The 24,305-nt window shown below is 38.2% G+C and overlaps 1 protein-coding gene and 1 long non-coding RNA gene across 3 annotated transcripts in view; one reads left to right on the forward strand and one right to left on the reverse strand.

Annotated features, from left to right (window-relative positions):
* The first annotated feature begins 221 nt into the window (after positions 1-221).
* The window catches only part of LOC580556 (ETS translocation variant 1), a 60,979-nt gene continuing 36,895 nt past the window's right edge, over positions 222-24,305 (forward strand). Inside the window, exons 1-4 of one of the 2 annotated variants that reach the window (XM_780608.5) lie at positions 222-748; positions 1,028-1,124; positions 9,325-9,372; positions 13,865-13,927. In XM_780608.5, coding sequence (XP_785701.4) covers positions 674-748; positions 1,028-1,124; positions 9,325-9,372; positions 13,865-13,927 — 283 coding nt within the window. In that variant the 5' untranslated portion in view covers positions 222-673. The remainder of the gene's footprint in view (positions 749-1,027; positions 1,125-9,324; positions 9,373-13,864; positions 13,928-24,305) is intronic. The other variant, XM_030973486.1, reaches the window with a different exon arrangement.
* On the reverse strand, positions 14,488-17,058 carry LOC115919492. The gene is made up of 2 exons (XR_004061876.1): positions 15,787-17,058; positions 14,488-14,809 (listed from the first exon to the last, which is right to left on the reverse strand). It is a non-coding gene; the product is annotated as an uncharacterized LOC115919492 (long non-coding RNA).

Genomic DNA, 24,305 nt, shown 5'->3' on the forward strand with positions numbered 1-24,305 from the left:
TAAATATTCCTGTTTTTGATGAAAGTCTAAAGCAAAGAGTGTATCATCTAATTTCAAGTAGCAGTTTCTTTTCACCTTGCTAATATGGTATATTCTTATCTAGTAGGTATAAAATACTTGATCAAGCTGAGAATCTGCTGAGAAGATTCAGATCTAGCCTTTACTAGAAGCATCTTTCTGTTCTCCTTGATACACCTGTAAAGAGAACACAATAGGTCTGCGCACCCGTACCCATGGACGTATCGCGCGATAGTACTGTGCAACCAAATTCGTGCGACCGATATTATCCGTGCACGAAAATTTTAAACAGCGAAAAGCTGGCGACAGGTGAAAAGCTCCTCAGCAGTGCATGGAGATGTCCGATTTATGTCACAACGTTTGAGTGACATTGTTGGAAGATTTCCATCTTGTATTGGAGACTTATTCACGTGTTAAACCGGCTAGTGTTCGACATGGACTAACATTGTGGATAATTGTTTTGGAAGAGGGAAGAAAGACATTTTTGGTGTATTTACGTGGGCTGTCAGCATCTTCGGTCAGCTGTTTTGGGGAAACCGCACATGTAAACGTACAGCGCACACGACGTGAGAAGCTCGGATCTCCGAGCGTTTTCCAACGCCAAAATTGATGTTAATTCCTTCAGAATCTGGAAATACGTCTAAGTCCGTCCAAAATGTATAGGCCATCTAGTTTTGACGACCAGTCAGATGGATTTTATGACCAGCAGGTGCCCTTTCTAGATTCCCAGGTATGTACAATTTTCATTTTTCGACACCATTCCCATTTCGCGATCGCGTTTATGGCATTGAAATAAGGGTTTCGTAGGCAGCCATATTGCACTCTGGCTTCCTAGTGTACAAACTTTATGAATGACCTAATTTGCATACCGGATACATTCGTTTCCGATTTGGGACGGGACGGGTCGGGTCCCTCTGCCAAATGATAATGCATGTGTATGATGATAGTTTGATGTTTGTTACAGATGAATATACATTCCTTTTCCCTTTTGATTCTCTCTTTTTCTCAGACTGTTCCTGATGTTGATGAAGTCCCTGATTGTGAAACATGCCCAGAAGGTGCATCATGTGGAAAATCAAAGGGAGATTTGGATCAGGATTCAAAAGGTATTCCAAATGTAACCTAGCAACAATATGTCCAAGGAGGGGGGTGGGGGGAGGGGGGGGGGGGGGTTACAATAGAAGAAAAAACGGAATTCGATTAAAATTACATTTATATTAATAAGATTGTTTATTATTCATACTTAATTAATTCATGATTTATTTGACACTGGGTACAAAAAGGGAAGTAAAGTATAACTATTTACTAAGTATTTATAGCAATAGCAACCTAGTAAATTGTATATTATACCCCTCTTCTTTGATTATCATTGTGACAACAACAACAACAACATACATCTTAGTGAATACATTTACATGTATGAAATGAATATTTTATTTTTGAAGGAGGATTTATTCGATCATAAAGTGACATCAGAAAGTTACCCAGTATAAAAAGATTCAGTTTTCTTCACTTTTGAAGATGTACATGAAATTAATATGTTCCTGTTGCCTTTATTGGAGTTTTATAATTGTTGAAGATATTCCATTACTCTCTTTTTTTGTAATGGGTTTTATCCTGTATACATGTCGGATATTCAACCTACAATTTTTTAAATTAGAAATGATATTAAAAAAAAATTCAAAATATCAACCTAAAATTGTATCTACCGCTCTTAATTAGCCACAAGATGTGTGATGTATTGATGGTTGTGACTCGTAACATACATGTAGCACACGTGTGAAGAGGCGAACAGCAGGATTGACATGTCATCAATAGTGTTTGGAGATTTTTTTCTCTTTTGTTGGTCTACTATACTTGTGTTCTTTTCGTGTATCTTTTGTGTAAAAACAGTAGCATAGATCTATACAAGGGGCAACAAGGGGGTTGAGTAGGAAGCCAGCAGCTCAGCACTTGTCACCCCAATGGCCCAATCGAGTGACACCCCCCCCCCCCCCAATTCTACAGAATAAGAAGGGTTTGGGACTTTGAACGGTGTACAAGACTTAAAATGTTCCACATAATTAATGTATGTACATGTGGTCTTGAAGAATTATGCACGTCATTACATCATGATGCTCAAGTGTGTTTTGGGGCAATAACTGTAGGCCCTTCTTCAATCCCAGGATATTCTTTGTATATTCTCTCCTTGTGACATTGTATGTTGAGAAGTGAATATGCATTGTATGTACAATACCACAATGCAGACCTTTATTTGTATTCATTTGTTGTTGCCAGGAGGAAATATATTTCTAAAGGAGTGTTTCTATAGAAACATTGTACCAATGACATAAATACAATGTAGATGTCACAACACTAGTATGCTGAAACCAATTTGTATTTGTGCACTTTATAATTACTACCAAGCAAATCAGACAATAATTCTCAATTCTAAGAATCTGGTGGTTCGCTGATTTGCCAAGTTTTGTGCATTCATAACCCATTCAGACTGGAGGAAATTTGTAGGAACTTTTTTATTAAGAAACGTTGAAGGATTATTGTATTGTGAAAGGGCCGTACAGAGTACAGACTACAGTACAGACAAGAAAAAAATATTGTAAATAAACGTCATATTAGGTCAGTTTACATGACAAGTGACCAATCACCACTGCACGTTCACAATAACTTACCCAGTTATACAATTTTTGTACGGCACGATGTTTAGACTAAAACAGGACTGCGATTCTTTATCATGTTTCATTAGAAACTATGCTCAAACAGGCGTTTTGCCATACAACGTATCTGTACATGACATTCATGCTGCAAAAAAGACGATTTCTTATCGTTTAGCTATGTTGTATAACATATCTAGCTGAACGCAGGGTTAATCTTCTTGACTGGGCTTGCATGTAGCGATACAAATATACATGTACATATGTAAATCATGACTCATTCATTACCATGCCAAGGATGCAAGTGCCTTGCAAATGCCAGCCAATTTGTATTTTGTCATAATTTTTGAATTATGGCTTTGGTGGTTTTTGCATGAACAGTGAGCTCTGGCAATTGTAGCCTAGGTCTTAACAAAAACAAAAAAGAGAATGATGATTTATGTTGGTATTTTCTTGAACTTTTGCTTTTGTGAATGTCCTGCTGTTTTATCATTGTTAGATGTAGGCCTAATTCATTTTGTTAAAAGGTATTCCTGATAATTTCATTGTTCATTGTTTTAGATTTGTCAATTTTGAATGGGTTTGGCAAAAATAATGCTAGTCATATTCAGAAGGCAGGAAAGTAATTAGCATCCATGAATCCTTAACCCAATCAACGATTAATTCATATTTATCCACCCATCACTATTTATTCACCAATTACTATTTATTCAAGGCTGTTTTTGTCTAGAAATTACTTAAAGTACACCAAAACTTCTCAAATGTACATGTAGCCAGGGAGGTGAGAGTTTACACAAGAGAGTGTTACACACTGTTTATATGTATTTTACTGCCAACACATAAATGCATTGATATGGTCAAAGTTTCCTTTACATTTCCAAGCTCAGAACTAATCAACAACCAAGATTCAGTTAAAAACAGACATCTGCTAGGGTCATCTTGACATTGTCAACATTCCGATCCATCATTTCATCATAACACGAACACATCAACGCACAGATTGACAGTACATGTTTGCCCGTATTGGACACCACGAAACTGCACCTGTGTTGTACATTGAGTGTCCATGGTGAAAGAAATCAACTGGACAATCAATAGGTTATGTATTCCAGGTTGCGTTTTGAATTATTGGGGTCAACACAATATCGCTAGGAGTATTCAAAATTTGTATGGAATTTTCAGGCTCCGTGAATTACATGGCGGAAATTGAATTTTGATGCTATGAACTTATGAAGATTTTATAGAACTGCTTAAATTGAATATCAATCCTTATAACGATTAGAGTGAGACTATGTTTAATGTTTTAAATGCCTGTTGACGTTAACTAAAACTTATTATGAATGGTGAAAAGTAAAGCAAAATAAACAAACAAAAATAGAAAAGAAGAACAGGAATGGAGAGCATAGTAGCTCTGGTAAGCATTTTAAAATATGAAAAGAAAAGCTGAAGCTCCTAGTAATAATAGAAGGAACATAGATGCATGTAGTATACATGTACATCAATGATCAATCACTTTGAGAAAATTTAATATTATTTGCTATGGAAAATCAGAAAAGGAACAAAAAAGTATTTTTCACATAGCCCTTTTATTATTAATTTAGGGCATGTTCTGTACATGTATTCCTCCATCACAATCATATGCAAGTATATTTAATATTATCATCTGAATAACACATCAGAATATACTTCCATTGATAGTGAAATGAAATTACGCTTTGGCATACAGTGGTTGGTATTTTCTTTGAATTATTGATGTAGTTGAATCTTGTAGAAATGCAGGGTTTGTTATTTTAAACCCCACTGCAAGGCAGAGCAAAGTAAAGATGTGCATAATAAACCCATATATATTATTAAATGTAAATGCAAATTTACAATGTTCAATTACATATTTAATTTCCAAACTTATTTGCTGTGCGGATTGTCACTACTTCTATTCTATAATTTGAAAGCATAATCCATTAATTTTTGCAACTTAATAGTGCAATAACAATGAGTCATAATTGTCATATGTACGGGAGGTCAAACAACTGCCTACATGTACGTTCTTCAGCACAATGCCAGGCATGGTATCTATTGTTTACTTAATTGATTAATATCTGTTACGTCAAACAGCAGATTATTGCACAATTGTCAAATTCCATTGTTAGGTCATTACGGTTTCACAGCTTTCACTACTTGACCTTTTGCGTGTTATGCAAATTTTTTCCCCAGGAAATGTAATGTTATAAAAATGTTGGGAAAGAAAAACAGCCTTTTTTCTAGTATTCCTGAAGCAAAAAAGGGTACATACATGTAGATACATGAAGACATCTACATGTACATGTATGTGTTTGGATTATCCCTTTTAGAAAAAGACATTGTTACATGACCAGATCAACAATGAAATCTGAATTTAAACTAAAAATGTAACCCTTACATGCTATTTTATGCCTTGTAATTTGTTAGTACTGCCATGCAGTACATGTACAATTGTGCATATATATACACTTGTAGTGCTTACATGCCATGGAGAGATTGTTTACATTTGATATATTGGTAGTCTGATTGGTAATTAAAGGGCAGAATGATTAATTACAGTTACAGGTACATCAAGTACCCTTTAAGAGCTTTGCACAGTGCTACTACATGGATGGATGATGATTTGTTATCGCAGACATTGTATACATGTAGGTCAAAATGTCCAGAAGTGAAGCAGAAATTATCGTCCAATGCACTCGGACAGCGACGTAATCAATGCGCCACAGAGTATCATTATTAGATAAACTCCATTTTGGGGTAAATGAGTTTTGAACACTACACATGGGAGGCATAATTTAATTGAGACGGCAAACACACTGGTACTGGAGGGTTTGTGTAGTGCACAAGTTGTATCACATTGTGACAAGATGTATGGTGCTGACTGTGTATGCGTCAAATTAATTGCAGTGAGTTGGACCCTGTGTAGCGTTTTGCATGGGAGAGGAATTTAATACGCCATAGACCCTTGAGCAAGACATGCACATATACAATAGACTGCAAGCCCCCATATATTTGTTTGTTGTTTGTTGTAAACTTGTAATTGTTGTAAACTCTGTTTACATGTACATATTGGCCTACATGTTCTATTATCTACATTATGTAGATGATATAAATAAAAATACAAATACAAATAAGCCAATAAGCGATGTACAAGATTTCAAACTTTTAGGCCTTTGTTCTACAGTTCTACTCAAATTTAAACTTGAACCTCGGTTTAAGCTTTTGCCTTACAAGTAAGTAGGGTTTAAAGGCAAATCCAACCCAAATAGCCAACTACTCTAAACAAAAGCACACAAATCAGAGAAGCAAACTGATGAAAGTTTCAATTAAATCTGACTAAATATAAGAAAGTTATGAATTTTTGAAAGTTATAATCACTATACATGTGTGCATGGGCACTTTAAATTGGCTGAAGCGGTAATGTCAATGTGATGTACTACATCACACTGAGTGTCTTTCCAATCTGTTCCAACGTATAAAATGACTAAACCCCTTTTAGGGATGTTATACAGTACCTGAGAGAAGAAATACTTTTCAAGTAAAAATGACTACCGGTATTGGTTTGCATTCTATCACTTGAATGTTTGAAGTGCTAGCACCCAAGCAACGATTGGTATTTATGATTCATATATTTGCTTTATGTTTTTACTGGGATAATGTATAGAAATTGATGTACCAGCTTTTTGTATCATTTTCATAATTTTGCAATAACAGGATATGTGAGCAAGGATAAAACAAACCAGATATGAGGGTATCTTTTACTGTCTCAACTCACTCTCAACTCTCAAACCACAAAAAATATTGTTAAAGGTAATCATGAGACAGAAAGTAAGATTTCACAGTTGAAAAAAAAGTAACACTAATTTCACTAAATGTTCATAGTTAGAACTAATAGATATTTGCCAAACAATTTTGGTTGGTAGCAAATTCATAATTCATGTACAGGCTAAGTAAACCCATTTTCTGCTGGAACCATGTGGCTCCTGTATCATGACTCTATAGATCCTATGGAAATGAGAAAATTCAGTAATTATGGAAATCAAGCAAATAGTCTAGTAAAATAGTCTGAGTTTGACCTTGTCTGTAATGAACAGTTTTGAATATACTGGTATACATGTGTGAATGTGGGTTGCGTACTTGCGGTTATTATTGAAAAATTGATTTCGAGCATATATTTTGGTTTAAAAAATGTAACATTTGACTAGTTGAAAAAGCCCATCGACTGCATCGTACGCGAGCAAGAGTTATTTCAGCCATAAATTAGGAAAAGCAATTCAATTACCAGAAATGAATCTTTGGATTTTTTGTAATAATTGTCAGTTTTATAATGAAATATTCATTTTTATGCAGTGTACATGTAGAATAAGGTAGATTTAGTGTCACTTTGTGGACTGGTCTGTTGTCTAAAATAAAGCCATTGTAGTATGTAAAATTGTAAAGTAACAAATCTTGTTAAAGTTTTAAAAAAAGAAGCAACACAGCTACGTTGTATGAACACTAATAAATGTGATGGTCATTCTATAACGAATGCACATTAACATTTTGGAAAGAAATCAAAGTTTTGGACGATGCTTGCTTTGGACACTATTTCGACATTCATACACTGTAGGACATAAGATATTCAAGCGTTGTCTGTCCTCATTTTAATTTGCATTTTTATAGACACTGCATGTGTACACTGTTTCCCTGAATTATTCCATGCCATCATTGGTGGCCTCATCTCTTTGAAAGTCACAGAAAAAAGAAAACTATGACCAGTTATACTTTATGTGGCTAGCCTTCTATAAGGGACATTTGTACACTGCTAGCCGGCCTACCCTGAATTATTGCATGTTGTTGTTGACGGGGCCCCTTCTTTATATTACCCACATACTGGACATGAACATGACAAGTGCAATATGCAGATGGACAGTCTCGTTGAAAGCCCCCTAGGGGTATTGGATTCTATTACACTGACGGAGTCCACAATATCGTGCTCAAAATTATGTTCTCCATTTTCTAATATGTAGGTCTTGTAGGATGACGATCATACATATACATACATGTACATGTACTTGCATATTAGAAAATAAGTATGTACATACGTGTATGTTTAATAGTTGTCCAACAAAACCTACTTGTACAAATGTACAGTATGTACTGTACGTATACCAGGATGGGGTACCTTTTAAATTTGGTTTTCTAATTAAAAATTTACAAATATATTTAGTTACAACAAAGTCAAAGTGGTTTTCTGACATTTTCTTGAGTGTTTATTTTGTCTAACTCTAACATGCAGGGTTAGGTAGGGTTGCAGTAAAGTTTTAGGTTTAGGGTTACATGTGCAAATGTATGTACATGTATGTAACATTAGGGAAATTGGCAGTAGAGTATGGGACCATGTGTTGTACACAATACGTAATACAGATATATCCACGATCAAGATATGTAGGTAATTGTAAATTTAGCCTTATATGTACATGTATATACCATGTAGCTTTTATGTGGCTATATTATACATTGAATTGTGGGGAATAAACCTGTAAAAAGGCTGCCGTTTTGAAAAGAAAATGAAGATCATGGTACAAGATACTGTTCCCATGTCTTTGAAGAAGAAATTTTAAATGGACGACACTATTGTATGGCCAATCATAGGGGTAGAGATGCTCTCTTTGATAAAAGCAAAACATGATACATATACCCAAGGATTGAACAGTATTAACAAAAGCTTCTTGTGTAAGCAAGTGTTTGTGGAGTTTATGCTCTGGAAAGACGGTACGTAAAGCACTAAAAGGGAAGATTTGCTGTTTGTCTTTATCTGCCATTTTTATTCCCCACAAAGAAAGTCAATCGTGAACGAACTCATTCTGATAGGCTTCAGATAACAAACAATGTGTCTTCGTCTTTCATTTTCAGTCTCAAAATAACAAGATTGATTTGAGAGATTTGGTGATAGTTTTTATCAAGAATAATTTTCTTTGGGCTTTTACAAAGTGTTGGAAACCACAGAATACTGCTGTAAATATACTCTACACTGTATAAGTGCCAAGGGGCAAGGCAGTTCTTCTACATTATAAAATGGTATCATGTAAAATATCATTTATTAAGTGTAGTATCTGTGTCTGTAGAAGAACAATATGAGCATGTTGTGCACATGCGTGTGTAAGGAAACTTTCTAGGAACCAAATAATAGGCCCTACTTATTGATTGATTTTGTACATCTTTAAAAATCTTTTTCTTCGAGTGCGATACGTTTACATGTAGGCATATCCACTACAAATCAATACAAGTAGAAGCAGACATGTAAAATTGGCAATAACATTGTACAGTATACTACATGTATACACCCCTATATATGTATTCACGCTGTGTTGTAAATTTTTCTGCTAATAAATCTTTTCTTGGTTATATAGACAACATTTCTTATGAGTTAAGATTTATGGTTGACGTGGCTGTGCCACTGCCACTATGTGTTAAAAAGAGGAATAAAATGATGCATCTTAGCTCTGCGTAGAGCACTAGAGCTCAAACATTTCTATGAATTCTATGACTTTACATATCTTACATGTAGATACATCCTGAATGTTCATGTACCGTGTAACTGTATTTCAAAAGAATTAACTTTTTTAAAATTATTTCGATTACTTTTTCCATGCAGAATTATTCCATGATCTGGATCAATTACAGGAAGAATGGTTAGCTGATGGTAAGTTCTTTTCAATGAAATCTTTCATGATGTTATCATTCTATATGTTTGTGTATTATTTTGTACAATGTCAAATATTTATTGACTTGTTCTTCTTCTCCCAGATGAGAAAAAGTATCCTGTAGACCTTTTGTAAATTTTGTGAATCTTTCTTCATATTCTAGAAATTACACATGTACCGTACCGTAGTCACTTTTTTCCAATTTAAACATAGTCCCCAATATTATGAAATGATATCATGTACATGGATACTTGCTAGTATCTTAACCTCCTATAGATATTTCTTAATCAATGAATCTTGTCAAAAATACAAAACTAAAAAACTTGAAACCAAAAACTTTCCTGTACATGAAATGTTCGTGAATTTCCTGATTGGTTAAGATGAGCAAAACACTCAAATCACAACTGAATTGCAAAAGCTTAAAAGTAATACAAAGTTTTGGGAGATTTTGAAAATTGGGTGGATAGTGATTCTTTACAATTTTGATATATTTGGATGCCCCTGTGGATGTATTATAAGCACTAGAAAATTTAGCCCCTAAAACACTTCTGCTTTTGAGCAAAATTGAATATAAAAATTTACCGGTGCTCCCGGTAAATTTTGATAAATTTCAAATAGCACCTACAGCCGTACAATTGTAGCTGCGACCATGAAAATCTCAGTCTTTGTACTGGAGATATATAATTTCCAAACGGAAATAGCTCATCGGTCGATTGTAGTATCGAAGCATTGTTTTATAGCTTACTTAATATCATGACCTTGGGAGGGAGCTATACAACATAAAGAGTTTATTATTCACAATTTCATAACTTTAGACTCGATTTCAACCGCAGCAACAATCTCTGAATATTGTAGGATCGCATATGCTTCCAATATGTTCATTTCAACGAAATTCATGACCCCATACCAACACTTTGTATTACCTTTAACAAAAAGATTACAATTCATGAAAGTTTTTAAATGGTTTTACACTACATGTATGTAAAACACAATGTAGACCTGTAATTGTGTATCCTTTAATTAAACAGCACAAGATTGCAGACCCATCTTTTACAGCTATTCATTCATCTCTAATGGGATATGAGAGGAGGGTGGGGTATGTCATTGAAGTGGGAGGTAGAAAAATATAGAGGCACCAGTCGAAAAGAATAAGACATCCAGAAATAATTATGAATATAATAGAAAAGGAGAGACAGAGACAGGGGAGAGAGAGAATCGAGATCCAGTAACTCTTTTCAGTTCTGATTCAATGGAGCGAGCTCTATGACAGCATCCCCTATTTTCATATCCAAAGAAAAACTTGTTTACCCCAAACTCACTGGAGCTGCTTTGCATATGAATGGCAGGAGGAAGTTTCAGCTTAGGGACGGTCTCAACAATGCAAGGCTAGACTGTTTATTGCACACATGTGTGCAAAGTTTCGCAATGGCTTCATGGGAATCTCATTCTCTGGTTCCCTCCATTTTTTAGAGACTGTTAGTGTTACTGATTTGTAAGAAAGGTGCTTTTCATCTATGATACCAAATAATTGAGAACTATTTGGACTAAAGTAAGAATAGTTTACAGTATTATGAAGGTGTACTTTGATATTTTTGAGTTTTTATTTTGAACTTCACAGTAAAACATTCTTCAACAAAATGTAAGCAATGATGTACTCATCAATATAGTGGGAGAGCGAAAGAATTTATATCTGTATTAAAAAAGGAGTAAATATTACCCTTCTTCAATATCATGTGTTGTAATCAATACATAATGATCAATCTAAAGAGTTTTCAATCATCAAAAACTTCATTATTTTCTCCATAAGGCAATAGTATAATAAGGCTTTCTTGTTTATCGCATCTGACTTTTGCATCTTAACCATTTTTTTCTTCAAAAAGCAAGTGAAATACTGCCCAATTGGAAAAACTTGTGGTGTATAGTCACATATCCAGCATTTCCTTTTTCAACCTAATTTTATTGTAAAGGTGTGGCTAGCTTTGCACTCAGCAGGTGATTATTGAACTAGAAATCAACCGATCAAGCAGCAGGCAGAGAAAGAAAAAGGAAAGAATAAATAAATGTACAAAGAGTCAAAGATGCATCCTAGCCGACATTTATTGAAAGCTGAGGCAATCATGCTGTGGCCATACTCTTCTATTATGATATTCCATTGCTAGGTTTTTTTTTATTTTTTATTATTCTTTTGGGTATATTGATTTGATTGTCTTGCTTATTGGATAAAAGCTGGAAACTTCTGAGATAAAAAGGAAGTAATAAACAGTTACTGTACTCATATAACCCTCACTGTGGGGAATATTTTCCCCCGTTATTGAATCCTGGATAAAAGGAAATTTTTGTGATGCTACATGTACCGGTATAAAAGATTATTAAATAGATGATAACTCCATGTAAGTTTGGAAAATATTTTTCTGTTGATTGAGATTTTGCTTTTGACAAGTAAGTGATGAATTAGGAGTAAAAGAAACTGTTTGTACAATGAGGCCCAGGAATAAGATTAATATCAATGGCGACATTTGTCAAATCAAATCATCCATTTGCTACCATCTACACGTATGGAACAAAATAGAACCCAATCCTCACATTACTGTTCTGAAGTAGCATCCAATTTTACAAAATGTTCTGAAAAACCAGTAAATTCAGACTAGTGTTTTAGAGGACCAACCAACCAAGTACAAAGTACTTTATCTCACGAAAGTACAGAAGTCAAGAAAATGTCCTGAATACTGAAATACATGTACACGTAGGCCTACTGGTACATGTAGCTTATAGTTGAAGGACTAATGATGTGGTTAGGTGAGACTGTAAGTTACTGTGGTCAATTTGGTTGTTGTGGTTTACCTGATTTTAAATGGTTTATAGATGCATGGACTTTCGTCATATCCAAGTTGAAATAGAGGCCTATTCATATGTATTTTATACTGCGTAGTGTAGACTTAGATGAAATATCATTGTGGATCAATTTGAATTATGAAACTGTCAACTCCCCCCCCCCCCCCCCCCCTTTTCCCCTTTATTTCACTGGACCTGCTTGCAAATGATGTGTGACTGTATTCTGTCTTGGTTATCCTATCGCCTAGTTCTTTAATTCCTGCTGTGTATTTTCTCTCTCTCGCTCTTCTTCATATCCATCTTTGCCTCTTCTTGTTTAATATGCATGTGTCTCTGTCCCTCTCCCTCTCTCTTGTGATCTTTCTTTCACTCCCTCTTTCTATCCCTCTTTTTATCTCTCCCCTCCCTGCCCCCATTCTCTCACCATCTTTTTCTTTTATTTGTCCCTGATTGAGACCTCCACGTACCCCACAAACACAGCTGCTTCTCAGTATTTCTCTTTTCTCCCCCTCTCTTTTAATATTTTGTTCAACTTTCAATGCCTCTTTCATACAATTCCTTTTTTCTTTGCTCTCTTTTGTTTCTTTCAAAAAAAGAAAAAAAGGGGCATCTCTGTGGTTCTGAACAGATAATCACCTCACTGATGAATTGATCGCTGTCACAAGGCAGGATTTATGGCAGATTTTTGCACATTTTATTTGCCAGTGCCTGTCAGAGGAGTCATTGCCTATCAGTGCATATCAAGAATATTTGACAAACAACCCCATAAATAATCATCGCTCATGATTTGTATGAGAACGTTTGTTGTTAGGCCAACTATCAAAGTGGGGTAGTAACTTCAATTTTTCAAATTTTGACATCGTCTCTCATTCAGACTACCAAGATTACCGTAATGTTAGTACTTTTTTTATTGTCTGAAAGCTGCTAAGCAAAACAAAACATTCTCTGACAAAACACTGTATAACAAAACATTGTGTTGCGAAACTGATGTTTGAGTATCGTTTTGAATGAAAATGTGTTCAAGAATCAGGATTCAAGCACTCTAAAAAAATCTGAATGAATTGAGAAGAACGCCTGGTCCCCCTTTCTGTATACAAATTTCAAATTTCAAATTTCAAATTTCATATAACTTTTGTGAAGTCTGAACCTGCTCTTAAGCCAACCACTGAAGGGGGTACATGTAGGTCCATGGAAGTACATCCATGACTTTAATGTCTTGGTCTATAAACCTCTATGAATTTTATGTTAACATAAAATGTTAAGCGGAGACAGGTGAAGGTCAGAAAAATATGGTTTAAGTTTTAGAGGGACATTATGATAGGAATTCAGCATTTATGATGGCAGTGTGTATCAGTTTATTTATTTATATTGAAAAAATTGTAGACCTAAAGTACTTTCATTTGTGGAACATGTGTGACTTTGATAATATTCAAAATTCTATAATCTATATATTCGATTTGGTTACCATTCATCACAATTGTCTATTTATCATCTATCTCTGTTTCTCAACGCAAGGAAAGTAGGCCTATATGGAATTTTCCTAACAATCATAATAGCATTACAAGATACTTGGTGTTCATTTTGTTTTAATTTCATGCAGGGCATTATGAATATTAATTGTTTTAATGAATGTTTTCTTTTTAATTCTCTTTGATGTAGATTTCGGCTATGGTCCAGAGTCCGAACCAGAACAGTATGTGCCTGATTTCCAGTCCGAGAATCGTAAGTCTTTCTAATATTGCTTTGTTTTTGAAGACCAATTCCTGATAAATTTGTGGGGGAATGTGTATTTTACTTCATGTAACTTGATATAAATGTATACAGTTCTGTATATATATTATAAGACTGTCATTTTCAAGTTATGGACATAGCTAAAATACATCTTGACCCTTTTATTAACGGTTCACCTTGTACATGTTTTTTCAAAGATGTTATTTATAACTTACCTATTTGTTTGAAAAGATACTTTTCCATTAGGCTAAACAAGCTGAGTTGAGATTTAGATAGATCAGATCTTCTGAGAAAACAATTGCTAGAGTTGAGCAAAGCCTGCTTGCTTGAGGAATTTGCTGGAAGTTCAGAGCATATGATATAATCTGAAAGGGATTTCACACTTGCAAATTTGCCTGCTAACCACTTATTAGCTGCATCATGGGCTACTAAATGTATTTCAAGAACAAGCCCTAGTAGAGCTAGCTTGAGATAGCCCAAGCTTTCCCAAATGAATGTAACCCGAATGTCACAATTTCCCAGGTCCATAAATAAAGAAATCACACTTGAGGTTACGTTTTAACAAAATAACCTGGCAATGCCTTTATTAGCTCGTTGTCAATAACAACTGCAAATCAAGTAAACATTGAAATAAACAAAACTTCCACATCTTACATCTATAACATTATAAGGTATTATAACTTATAACTAGAACAGCTGTTATCTAAATATTTAAGTGACCAAATTATTAAATGTTCATAAGCTCGCTCGCGATACGCGGTCGATCAATATCCGGCGTCTCTGTGTCGTCGAAGAGGACGTCGCAGCACGCAGAAAACAAGAACAGGTCGAACGATAGCTTGAAGCTCGATGAGATTCATCAATTAAAAGACCCTAGTAAAAGAGCATAATAAACAGAACTCTTCTAATAAAACATTCCTTAAGAGAGGGAAAGATAAATATATATATATATATATATATATATAACAAGCTCGTCCCTCAATAGATTAAATTTAGAAAAGAATGACAGTTTGCCTCTTGATTTATCTAATTAACTTTGGAAGAATCAATGCGATTCTGTCAACTTAATTTACTCAGTTATACTTATAACTTAGTTTAATTCATGATTAACATGATACAATCCTTTTCAAAATAGTACTTATACCACGTTAGTAAATATAAATAAAATATGTATACATCACAATAATTGCATGCAATGAAGATAGCATAATGCACCAACTGTTCAGTAGAGTTTTCATTCATATCATTATGAGCTATAATGAATGCGATAGGGATGCCACAGATAGATAGCTCGATCTATCTGATTGACCTGACCATATCGCTTGATTTAGAATTTGCCAAAATAACATTTGACTTTTACAATTAATGGAAAAGTCCAGCAAATGAATATGCATAATAATGCTCCACGCTGCGCATAACCATAATGAACAGCAAATACACATTACCAGTAAATCAGTAGATAAGGTTAGTAAATCTTATCTACAACCAAGTATCTCAAACCACCAAATTTAGTGAGAGTTCAATGACCTCTAGCACGAGTTGCCATTACCCTAAATAAAAGCCAATTATCTTTCAGCATGGGCTATTTTAGGGCTTGCATGCTATGCAGTATAATAACTGCAAAATAATCTCCCATAATAATCTTTTCTTCTCATTTAACTGAATTGTTTGATCAGCAGAAAGAATCAATCTTGTATAACACACATCTGAATTAAAAAGGTTATATAATGTATGCTACAGTCTCAAACTACACTCAGAGTCATACAAGCAAAATATAGATATCATCATGATATACACACTTCATACAACAGAGTAATGAAAACATACATAGCAAAATATAGTGTTCTTACCTAGTAAAAGAGCCAACACTTGCTTGCAATATAAAATCAGGAACTGGGATGATAACCATGCAACTCAAAAAGGTTGAAGTTGGATGAAATGCCCAATCAAATATAACACAGGAAACTCTCTCAAAACTTTGAGAAACTTGAAGAAGGTAAAGTTGATATATACGTTTTGTATATATATATATATATTGAAGAAGAAAATCAGGTAGAGGCTACAGATATATTTAGTAGCACATGCTCCAACATGGAGATTGAATATATACAGGGCAGTGTTCGAAGCAATGGCAGCTGGGCAGAGAATGAGCTGGAAACTTAAAGTTTCAAAGTTTTATTAAACTGTCCAGACCCACATTACCCTTCCTTCCAACTAGACTTCTTATTGGTTACCTAACATCATGTGATAGGACCAAGCTTGCATCCTTAACTAAAATGACTCATCCTTTGTCTCAAACCCAATACTCCAAGCCAGCTCTCTACAGCATGGTCTTAAAGCTCGTCTTTTCTTAGTACAACCACTTAAAACTATACCTATCCTGAATACAGAGATTAACAGTAGCAACATCCTGAAGGGACACAATCTACCTGCAAACACCACTTAAGTAAAGAGGGTCCTATTAAAGGGAATAGACAAAGGGGAAAGGGCACCGAATTCTGTGGGAGACAATATAATCCCAAACACTGTGTCCAGTGTTATTGATGGTCAAAGCTCTAGCAAATAAGTTATCTACCAGCAAGAGTTCTTAAACTGGGAGAAGAAAATAATCTGGGTGAGAACAAACCTATATTGCACTAAACTGCATAAGGAGCACAAAGCAGAGTTTGTTTCTTAGAAGTATGAGATGAAATGAATGGATACAAAGAGAGAGAGAGAGAGAGAGAGAGACAAGAGAGAGAAAGAGAGAGAGAGAGAGAGAGAGAGATAGGAAAAGAATAAATAACAAAATATGACTTTAGTAACTGCCATTTTTATGGGGGTTACATCCTCCCTCCTCAAACCCTGTTCTCTCTGGGAACATAACTAAAAGGTAAAAGTTAGTCCAATTAAAATCCAAAAATCTTCAGCCTTAACCTAGCAAATAACCCAGAGGAGGTAGCCGATCGTGTCGTAGGATCGCCCAAATCACGATATACCATGCGCTGCGGCGGCTTGGAAGAGCGAGTTGAGCGTCGGATGGATTGCGGCTCAGAATCTGCGTCTGTAGCACTAGGTTCGGTGCCTGGTAAGACACCAGGTACATCGATAGACACAAAGGGATTCTCAAGAGATATATTACCCATTTGCTCGACGGGGTCAGCACCCATCTCTTCGCTATCCATATTCTCCCTCCTCAGAATCTGGTCCCCATAACCTACTTCCTCGGTCCTTTGTTGGGGCTCTATCAGTTCAGGAAATTCATTCAAGGGAAATAATACTTCTTCATCACTTTCTAGGGACATAGGTTCAATCATACTTAGTGCTGGACTGCCATCTCGGATACTTCCTTCATCACTTCCATCTTCCACTATAATTGGGGATGGGATCTCAGGAATGGGCCTTACCCTATCTGGGACAAACTCAGGGGCATCCACACGGAGGCCAGGGGCAGGTAGGGTATTGAGTTGGGACATTGGCATCTCTGGGAAAAGCAGAGCGACACCCTCATCATCCGAGACAGGTTCATCACTTGAGTGACTCGGTTCGGCGGCTAGAACCTGTTTGGATCTAGTCCGATGTGATGGACCTTTACGGACTCTTTCCACATTAGGGGAAACGGTCTCATTAAAATACTCTATTGGCAGGAGGAGATTTCTATGGAGGGTACGTTCTCGACCTTCTCCATTCTCCGGCTTTACCTTATAAACAGGCATGTCTGGGTTGATACGCCGTACAACAATTTGTGGCTCTCGAAACCACTTGTCGGCTAGCTTATGCTTGCCAGTCAGACCGACATTTCTCACAAGCACTCTGTCTCCTGTCTGGAGATCATTTTCTCGCACCTTAGCATCATACCTTCTCTTGTTGGCCTCGGCTGACTTGTCTGACGCCTCAGATGCAAGCTTGTAAGCACGGGTGAGTTGTTCACGAAGTCCCTGGACATACTGAACGTGATCCGTGCCACTATGGTTGTCCGGACTCGTGCCAAAGCGCAAATCAACAGGCAGTCTAGCTTCCCTACCAAACATCAACAGGTATGGGGAAAAACCAGTGCTATCATGCTTTGAGCAATTGTACGCATGCACTAATGCACTTACGTACTTGCTCCAGTTTTGTTTCTTCTCTTCCTCAAGGGTCCCTAGCATACCTAGTAAAGTTCGGTTGAACCTTTCGGGTTGGGGGTCACCTTGAGGATGATATGGGGTGGTCCTTGACTTTTGGACTCCAAGGAGCCTGGTCAGTTCATATATGACTTTGCTCTCAAAGTCTCTGCCCTGATCGGAGTGAAGGCGTTGAGGCAGGCCATAATGTACGAAAAAGTTCTCCCATAAGACCTTAGCCACAGTCTTAGCGGTTTGGTCTTTTGTTGGGAAAGCTTGCGCATAGCGAGTGTAGTGGTCAGTTACCACTAGTATTGACTTTTTGTTAGAGCGGTCTGGCTCTAAGGACAGAAAGTCCATGCAGACCAGCTCCAACGGACTCGTCGTCTTGATACTAACCAGTGGTGCTGATGGGTGCTGATGTGATTTTCTTGCCACGCAACGGGGACAGTGCTTCACCCACTCCGTTATTTCGGCACTCATTTTGGGCCAGTAGAACCTGTCCCTAGCAAAGGCTATCGATCTCTCGATGCCGAGATGACCCACCTCATCATGAATGCCTCTCATAGCTTGCCTCCGGCTACTTGAGGGCAAGACGAGCTGATAATGAGTCTTCCCGAGAGAATCTAAGAAAGACCTATAGAGGATGCCTTGCCTCAGCACGAGCCTATCAAATTCACGGAGCATGAGCTTAGCATCATGATGTACACCATCCAACGAAGAAGGCTTCTTACCTTGCTCCACATGACTCCGGACCAGGTTCACGATTTGGTCTGCTTTTTGTGCCTGAGACCAGTCTACCTTGTTCAGGTCTGAGCCTTTTGCATACAGACTGGGAATGGACTCGGCACTAGCACAAAGGGTCTCTATCATAGGTCCATGCTTATGGGTGACCCGAGGCGTGGTACTTACTTCCGTCTTGGGGACAGCGTCGTACCGCTGGTACAGGGCACTTATGGCTTCCTGAGGGCAGGTTACATCGACATCATCCCTGAGCCGTGCCTCCAGGTCACTTAGCTTCCACTTTTGGCGCTGTTCGTATTCCTCATCCAAGGCAGGGTTTTGAGGCTTGCGTGACAATGCGTCAGCCTCAATATTTGCCTTACCTGGCTTATAGTGGATAGAGAAGTCGAAGCATGAAAGTGCAGCCAACCACCGATGGCCTGTGGCATCGAGTTTGGCTGAGCTTAGTATATAAGTAAGCGGATTATTATCTGTCATAATCCGTGTACCCTTAGCTCCGTACAAATAGTCCCGGAACTTGTCTGTAACTGCCCACTTAAGGGCTAAGAACTCCAGCTTGTGTGCCGGGTAGTTCTTCTCACTTGCTGATAAGCCTCGGCTGCCGTATGCAACTGGGCGGAGCTTCCCTTCATGCTCCTGGTATAGGACGCCACCCAGACCGTCACGACTCGCATCAACATGCAAAACAAAGGGTTGTGACAGGTCTGCGAAGGCAAGCACTGGGGCAGAAACAAGTAGTTTCTTGAGTGTTTGGAACGCATCCTCACACTCACTTGTCCAGAGGTCACTAATGGAATCATTAGCTCGTCTGGCATTAGGGTCAGGCTGCCTCTTTGGAGGTGGCTGCCCTCTCTTCTTTGGGTATACACACCCAATAGTGAGAACATTAAGTGGGCGTGATATCTTGGAGTAGTCCTTGATGAATCGCCGATAGTATCCTGCAAATCCTAAGAAAGACTTCACTTGCCTGATAGTTTCTGGTCTAGGCCACGTTGCGAGGTCTGCTACCTTGTCTGGGTCTGTCTGTACTCCCTCTGCCGAGACTACATGACCTAGATACTTGACCGACTCACAACAGAATTGACACTTCTCAGGGGATGCCTTCAAGCCAAATTCATGCATCCGATCAAGCACTCTACCCAGGCGCTCCTCCATCTCTTCCAGCGTTTTAGAGAAAATGATGAGGTCGTCCATGTACACAAGCACCTCCATCATGTTTAAACCTGACATGCACTTCTCCATCAAACGTTGGAAAGTGGCTGGTGCCCCTTTCACACCCTGGGGCATGCGCTCGAACTGGTAGAAACCTAGAGGACAGATGAAGGCTGTCTTTTCTTTGTCCTCTTCACGCATGGGGATCTGGTAAAAACCTGACTTCAGGTCTATCACCGAGAACCATTTGTTTCCATTAAGGCAATCAATGGCCTCCTGAATCAGAGGGACTGCATACTGGTCAGGAATTGTGCGTGAATTGAGGGTGCGGTAGTCTACGCACATTCTCAAACTCCCATTTTTCTTGCGAACAAGAACAATTGGAGAAGCGTATGGACTTCGAGACTCTTTGATTACTTTGTGGTCAAGTAGCTGCTGCAGATGTTGTTGCAGATCCTTCAAGTCTGAAGGGGCTACCCTCCTAGATCTCTCCCTGAATGGCGTGCTGTCGTTGACGTTGATCTGATGTTCAGCATAGGCAGAACATCCCAGGTCAAAGTCATGCCTGGAGAACACAGTTTTCCTCCGCCTACACTGATGTAGAAGGCGTTCCTTCCATTCAGGGGTTATGGGGCCCCAACTGATAGGGAGGTCCGCAACATCGATATCATGTGGAATGGTGGTGCCCATTTCTGCGCTGGTAGCAGAAGATGATGCATGGATGGCATTAGTAGAACCCTGATTGGGAGGTTGGCGGCACCACTCTGGGATGAATAGATCAGCCAGTGGGCAGTTCCCAGGGATGGTGATTTGCTTTGAGCTCTTATTGACAAGTAGAACTTCGACCTTACAAAAGGCTTCCCCAGGGACGTCAACCACCGAGGGTATCACTTCTAAGCCCTTTGCTAACCTAGTTGGGGAATGGGACTCAATGACCGCAGTCGCTGGTGCTCGGAGTGTGTTTCTACATTGACCTATTATGGTATGACTGCTATGAGGTGGAATATGAATTTCATGTTTCTTTCTTGATCTGATGGTGCCGAGTTTACCGTCGGCGGGGAGTGTCTGTTTCTTAGAGAGAGAAGAATAGATATCCTTACACACAGGACTGATTTGCAAAGTTTGTGCAAATCGAACCCCAGCTAACCTCTTACAGGACTCAAAGCAATTTCGGAAAAGACCGGAATTTGTCCCTATAACCACTGAATGGGTTCTTTGATGCTGAGCATCCGGCACTACTAGGGCTAGAGTACTGAACTGGGTTCCTGTCCCGCTAAAGGTCTTTTCAAATCCAATATTAACATAGGCATAGCCTAAGTAAGGTAGAGTTCCGTCACCGCCATGATAGAGCACTAGATCCCTCATAGGATGCAACTCTCGATCTAGCTTAGCAAATAAGCTCTTTTGAATGAGTGTGACCTGAGAGCCGCTATCTATGAGGGAAGTAGTCTCTATCCCATCCACCCAGCACTTTTGGGTGATACTGTCCCCAACCAGTCCTGGAGGAACATCGCATACTTGTTGGGGTGCAGTACTTAGGTGGACTCCTGGTCTCTCCTTACCTGGCGTCCTTTGGCGTTTTCCTGCTTGCCTAGAAATGAACTGGATCAACTTCTTGCTGATAATTTCAGGGGCAGCTGGGCTGTTGCATATTTTACTAATATGCCCTACCTCCCCACACTTGAAGCAAATGACCTCAGATGTGTTGCTGTGCGACCTGGGAGGAGTCTGCTTGGGAGGGGTGGATTCAGAGGGGGTAGAAGCCTGGGAAATTTGAACTGGGGCCTCCACACAGTTATGTGCAGCGGCACGCTTACCTTGGTCTACTGTTTGTTTCGGCCGAGTGAGGCTGGCCTTCATGGAGTCTTCTACCTCCTGCTTCCTTACAGAGGATAATAACTGCAGAAATGAAGGAGGGTGGATTAATTTATCACGGAGATGTAACTTGACCAGGAGCATCTCATTATACAAGACGCCCCTGATAAACCGTTTCAATCTTACCCGATTGGAGTCTGCCGGCTTGATTACTCCACGCCTCACTACCTGTCTCAGTATCTCCTGCAGGCGAGAAAGATACTCAGAGGGTCGCTCGCCCTCGAGCTGTGTGGTGTTATGGAATTTGACGAACAGCTCATCATCAGTGTTTGTATCCCCGTAGGCCAAATCTAAAGCCTTGAGGTACTCATATGAGTCTGCTTGGGGAAACTCACGACGGAGGTCAGTAATGATGCTCGACGCAGGAGGGCGCAGCGCCTCGCGAATGCGCTTTCGGCACTCGCCGTCTCCAAGATCCCGCCACTCATCCATCTGGCCCTCAACGTGCTCTATCCACAAAGGATATGTGTCCTCATCGCGCGCGGGGTTCCTCGCTCCTGAGAAACAGCGCAATTGTCTGTAATTTATTGTAAGCGCGCATTTTGATAATGACGCAGACAATGAAGGGACTTCCCGATCTGAGTAATTTGTGGCTGGGCTATGGCTACGGGAAACATTTTCTTTCTTGGAAACCTCTTCCTTAAGCACTGTGGCCCCCTTAGCTTTCATCCATTCGTCTACCAACCCACTATCCTTCAGGTCCTTAATGGTTATCCTACCTACTTTGGAGGGGTCGCTCTCTTCTAACCTAACTACATGGCACACAGTGTCTCCATCTACGGAAATGTGTATCTCCCTCCCTACACCTACAACGGGAGAGGCTCCCTCAAACATACAAAGTATCAATGTTTCATTATTAGTTGGCTCATTCTTTCTGAGTATGCCACTTAACGTGGGAAATCGATCCGAAATTGCCAGGGCAAATACCTCATCAGGCATTGCCATAGTTGGTGTCACAAGTAGGAGGGCATTATCTGCCGTTATTCCCTCCTCCTTGCACCACTCCTGCCCAAATTCTTTCAAACTGTTCGCTGCCATTGCTTCTACTAACTTGTGCAAGTGTTGGCTCTTAAACTCTTAACTATAATGACAAAGACATGTACAATGCCTTCAACAATGTATAATACTAATTGCTTACACTAGCAATTAAAACTTAATAATCGGAGAATATTAATTAATTACAAGGTAATTATAAAGTATCTATCAAATAAGGAATATTAATTATGCATATATGCAAATTTAGCTCCCGGACAAGCCCCCAATTTATGTAACCCGAATGTCACAATTTCCCAGGTCCATAAATAAAGAAATCACACTTGAGGTTACGTTTTAACAAAATAACCTGGCAATGCCTTTATTAGCTCGTTGTCAATAACAACTGCAAATCAAGTAAACATTGAAATAAACAAAACTTCCACATCTTACATCTATAACATTATAAGGTATTATAACTTATAACTAGAACAGCTGTTATCTAAATATTTAAGTGACCAAATTATTAAATGTTCATAAGCTCGCTCGCGATACGCGGTCGATCAATATCCGGCGTCTCTGTGTCGTCGAAGAGGACGTCGCAGCACGCAGAAAACAAGAACAGGTCGAACGATAGCTTGAAGCTCGATGAGATTCATCAATTAAAAGACCCTAGTAAAAGAGCATAATAAACAGAACTCTTCTAATAAAACATTCCTTAAGAGAGGGAAAGATAAATATATATATATATATATATATATATATAACAAGCTCGTCCCTCAATAGATTAAATTTAGAAAAGAATGACAGTTTGCCTCTTGATTTATCTAATTAACTTTGGAAGAATCAATGCGATTCTGTCAACTTAATTTACTCAGTTATACTTATAACTTAGTTTAATTCATGATTAACATGATACAATCCTTTTCAAAATAGTACTTATACCACGTTAGTAAATATAAATAAAATATGTATACATCACAATAATTGCATGCAATGAAGATAGCATAATGCACCAACTGTTCAGTAGAGTTTTCATTCATATCATTATGAGCTATAATGAATGCGATAGGGATGCCACAGATAGATAGCTCGATCTATCTGATTGACCTGACCATATCGCTTGATTTAGAATTTGCCAAAATAACATTTGACTTTTACAATTAATGGAAAAGTCCAGCAAATGAATATGCATAATAATGCTCCACGCTGCGCATAACCATAATGAACAGCAAATACACATTACCAGTAAATCAGTAGATAAGGTTAGTAAATCTTATCTACAACCAAGTATCTCAAACCACCAAATTTAGTGAGAGTTCAATGACCTCTAGCACGAGTTGCCATTACCCTAAATAAAAGCCAATTATCTTTCAGCATGGGCTATTTTAGGGCTTGCATGCTATGCAGTATAATAACTGCAAAATAATCTCCCATAATAATCTTTTCTTCTCATTTAACTGAATTGTTTGATCAGCAGAAAGAATCAATCTTGTATAACACACATCTGAATTAAAAAGGTTATATAATGTATGCTACAGTCT

This window comes from Strongylocentrotus purpuratus, unplaced genomic scaffold, assembly GCF_000002235.5.
Source record: "Strongylocentrotus purpuratus isolate Spur 01 unplaced genomic scaffold, Spur_5.0 spur5_scaffold_6, whole genome shotgun sequence".
NCBI classification, from domain to species: domain Eukaryota; kingdom Metazoa; phylum Echinodermata; class Echinoidea; order Camarodonta; family Strongylocentrotidae; genus Strongylocentrotus; species Strongylocentrotus purpuratus.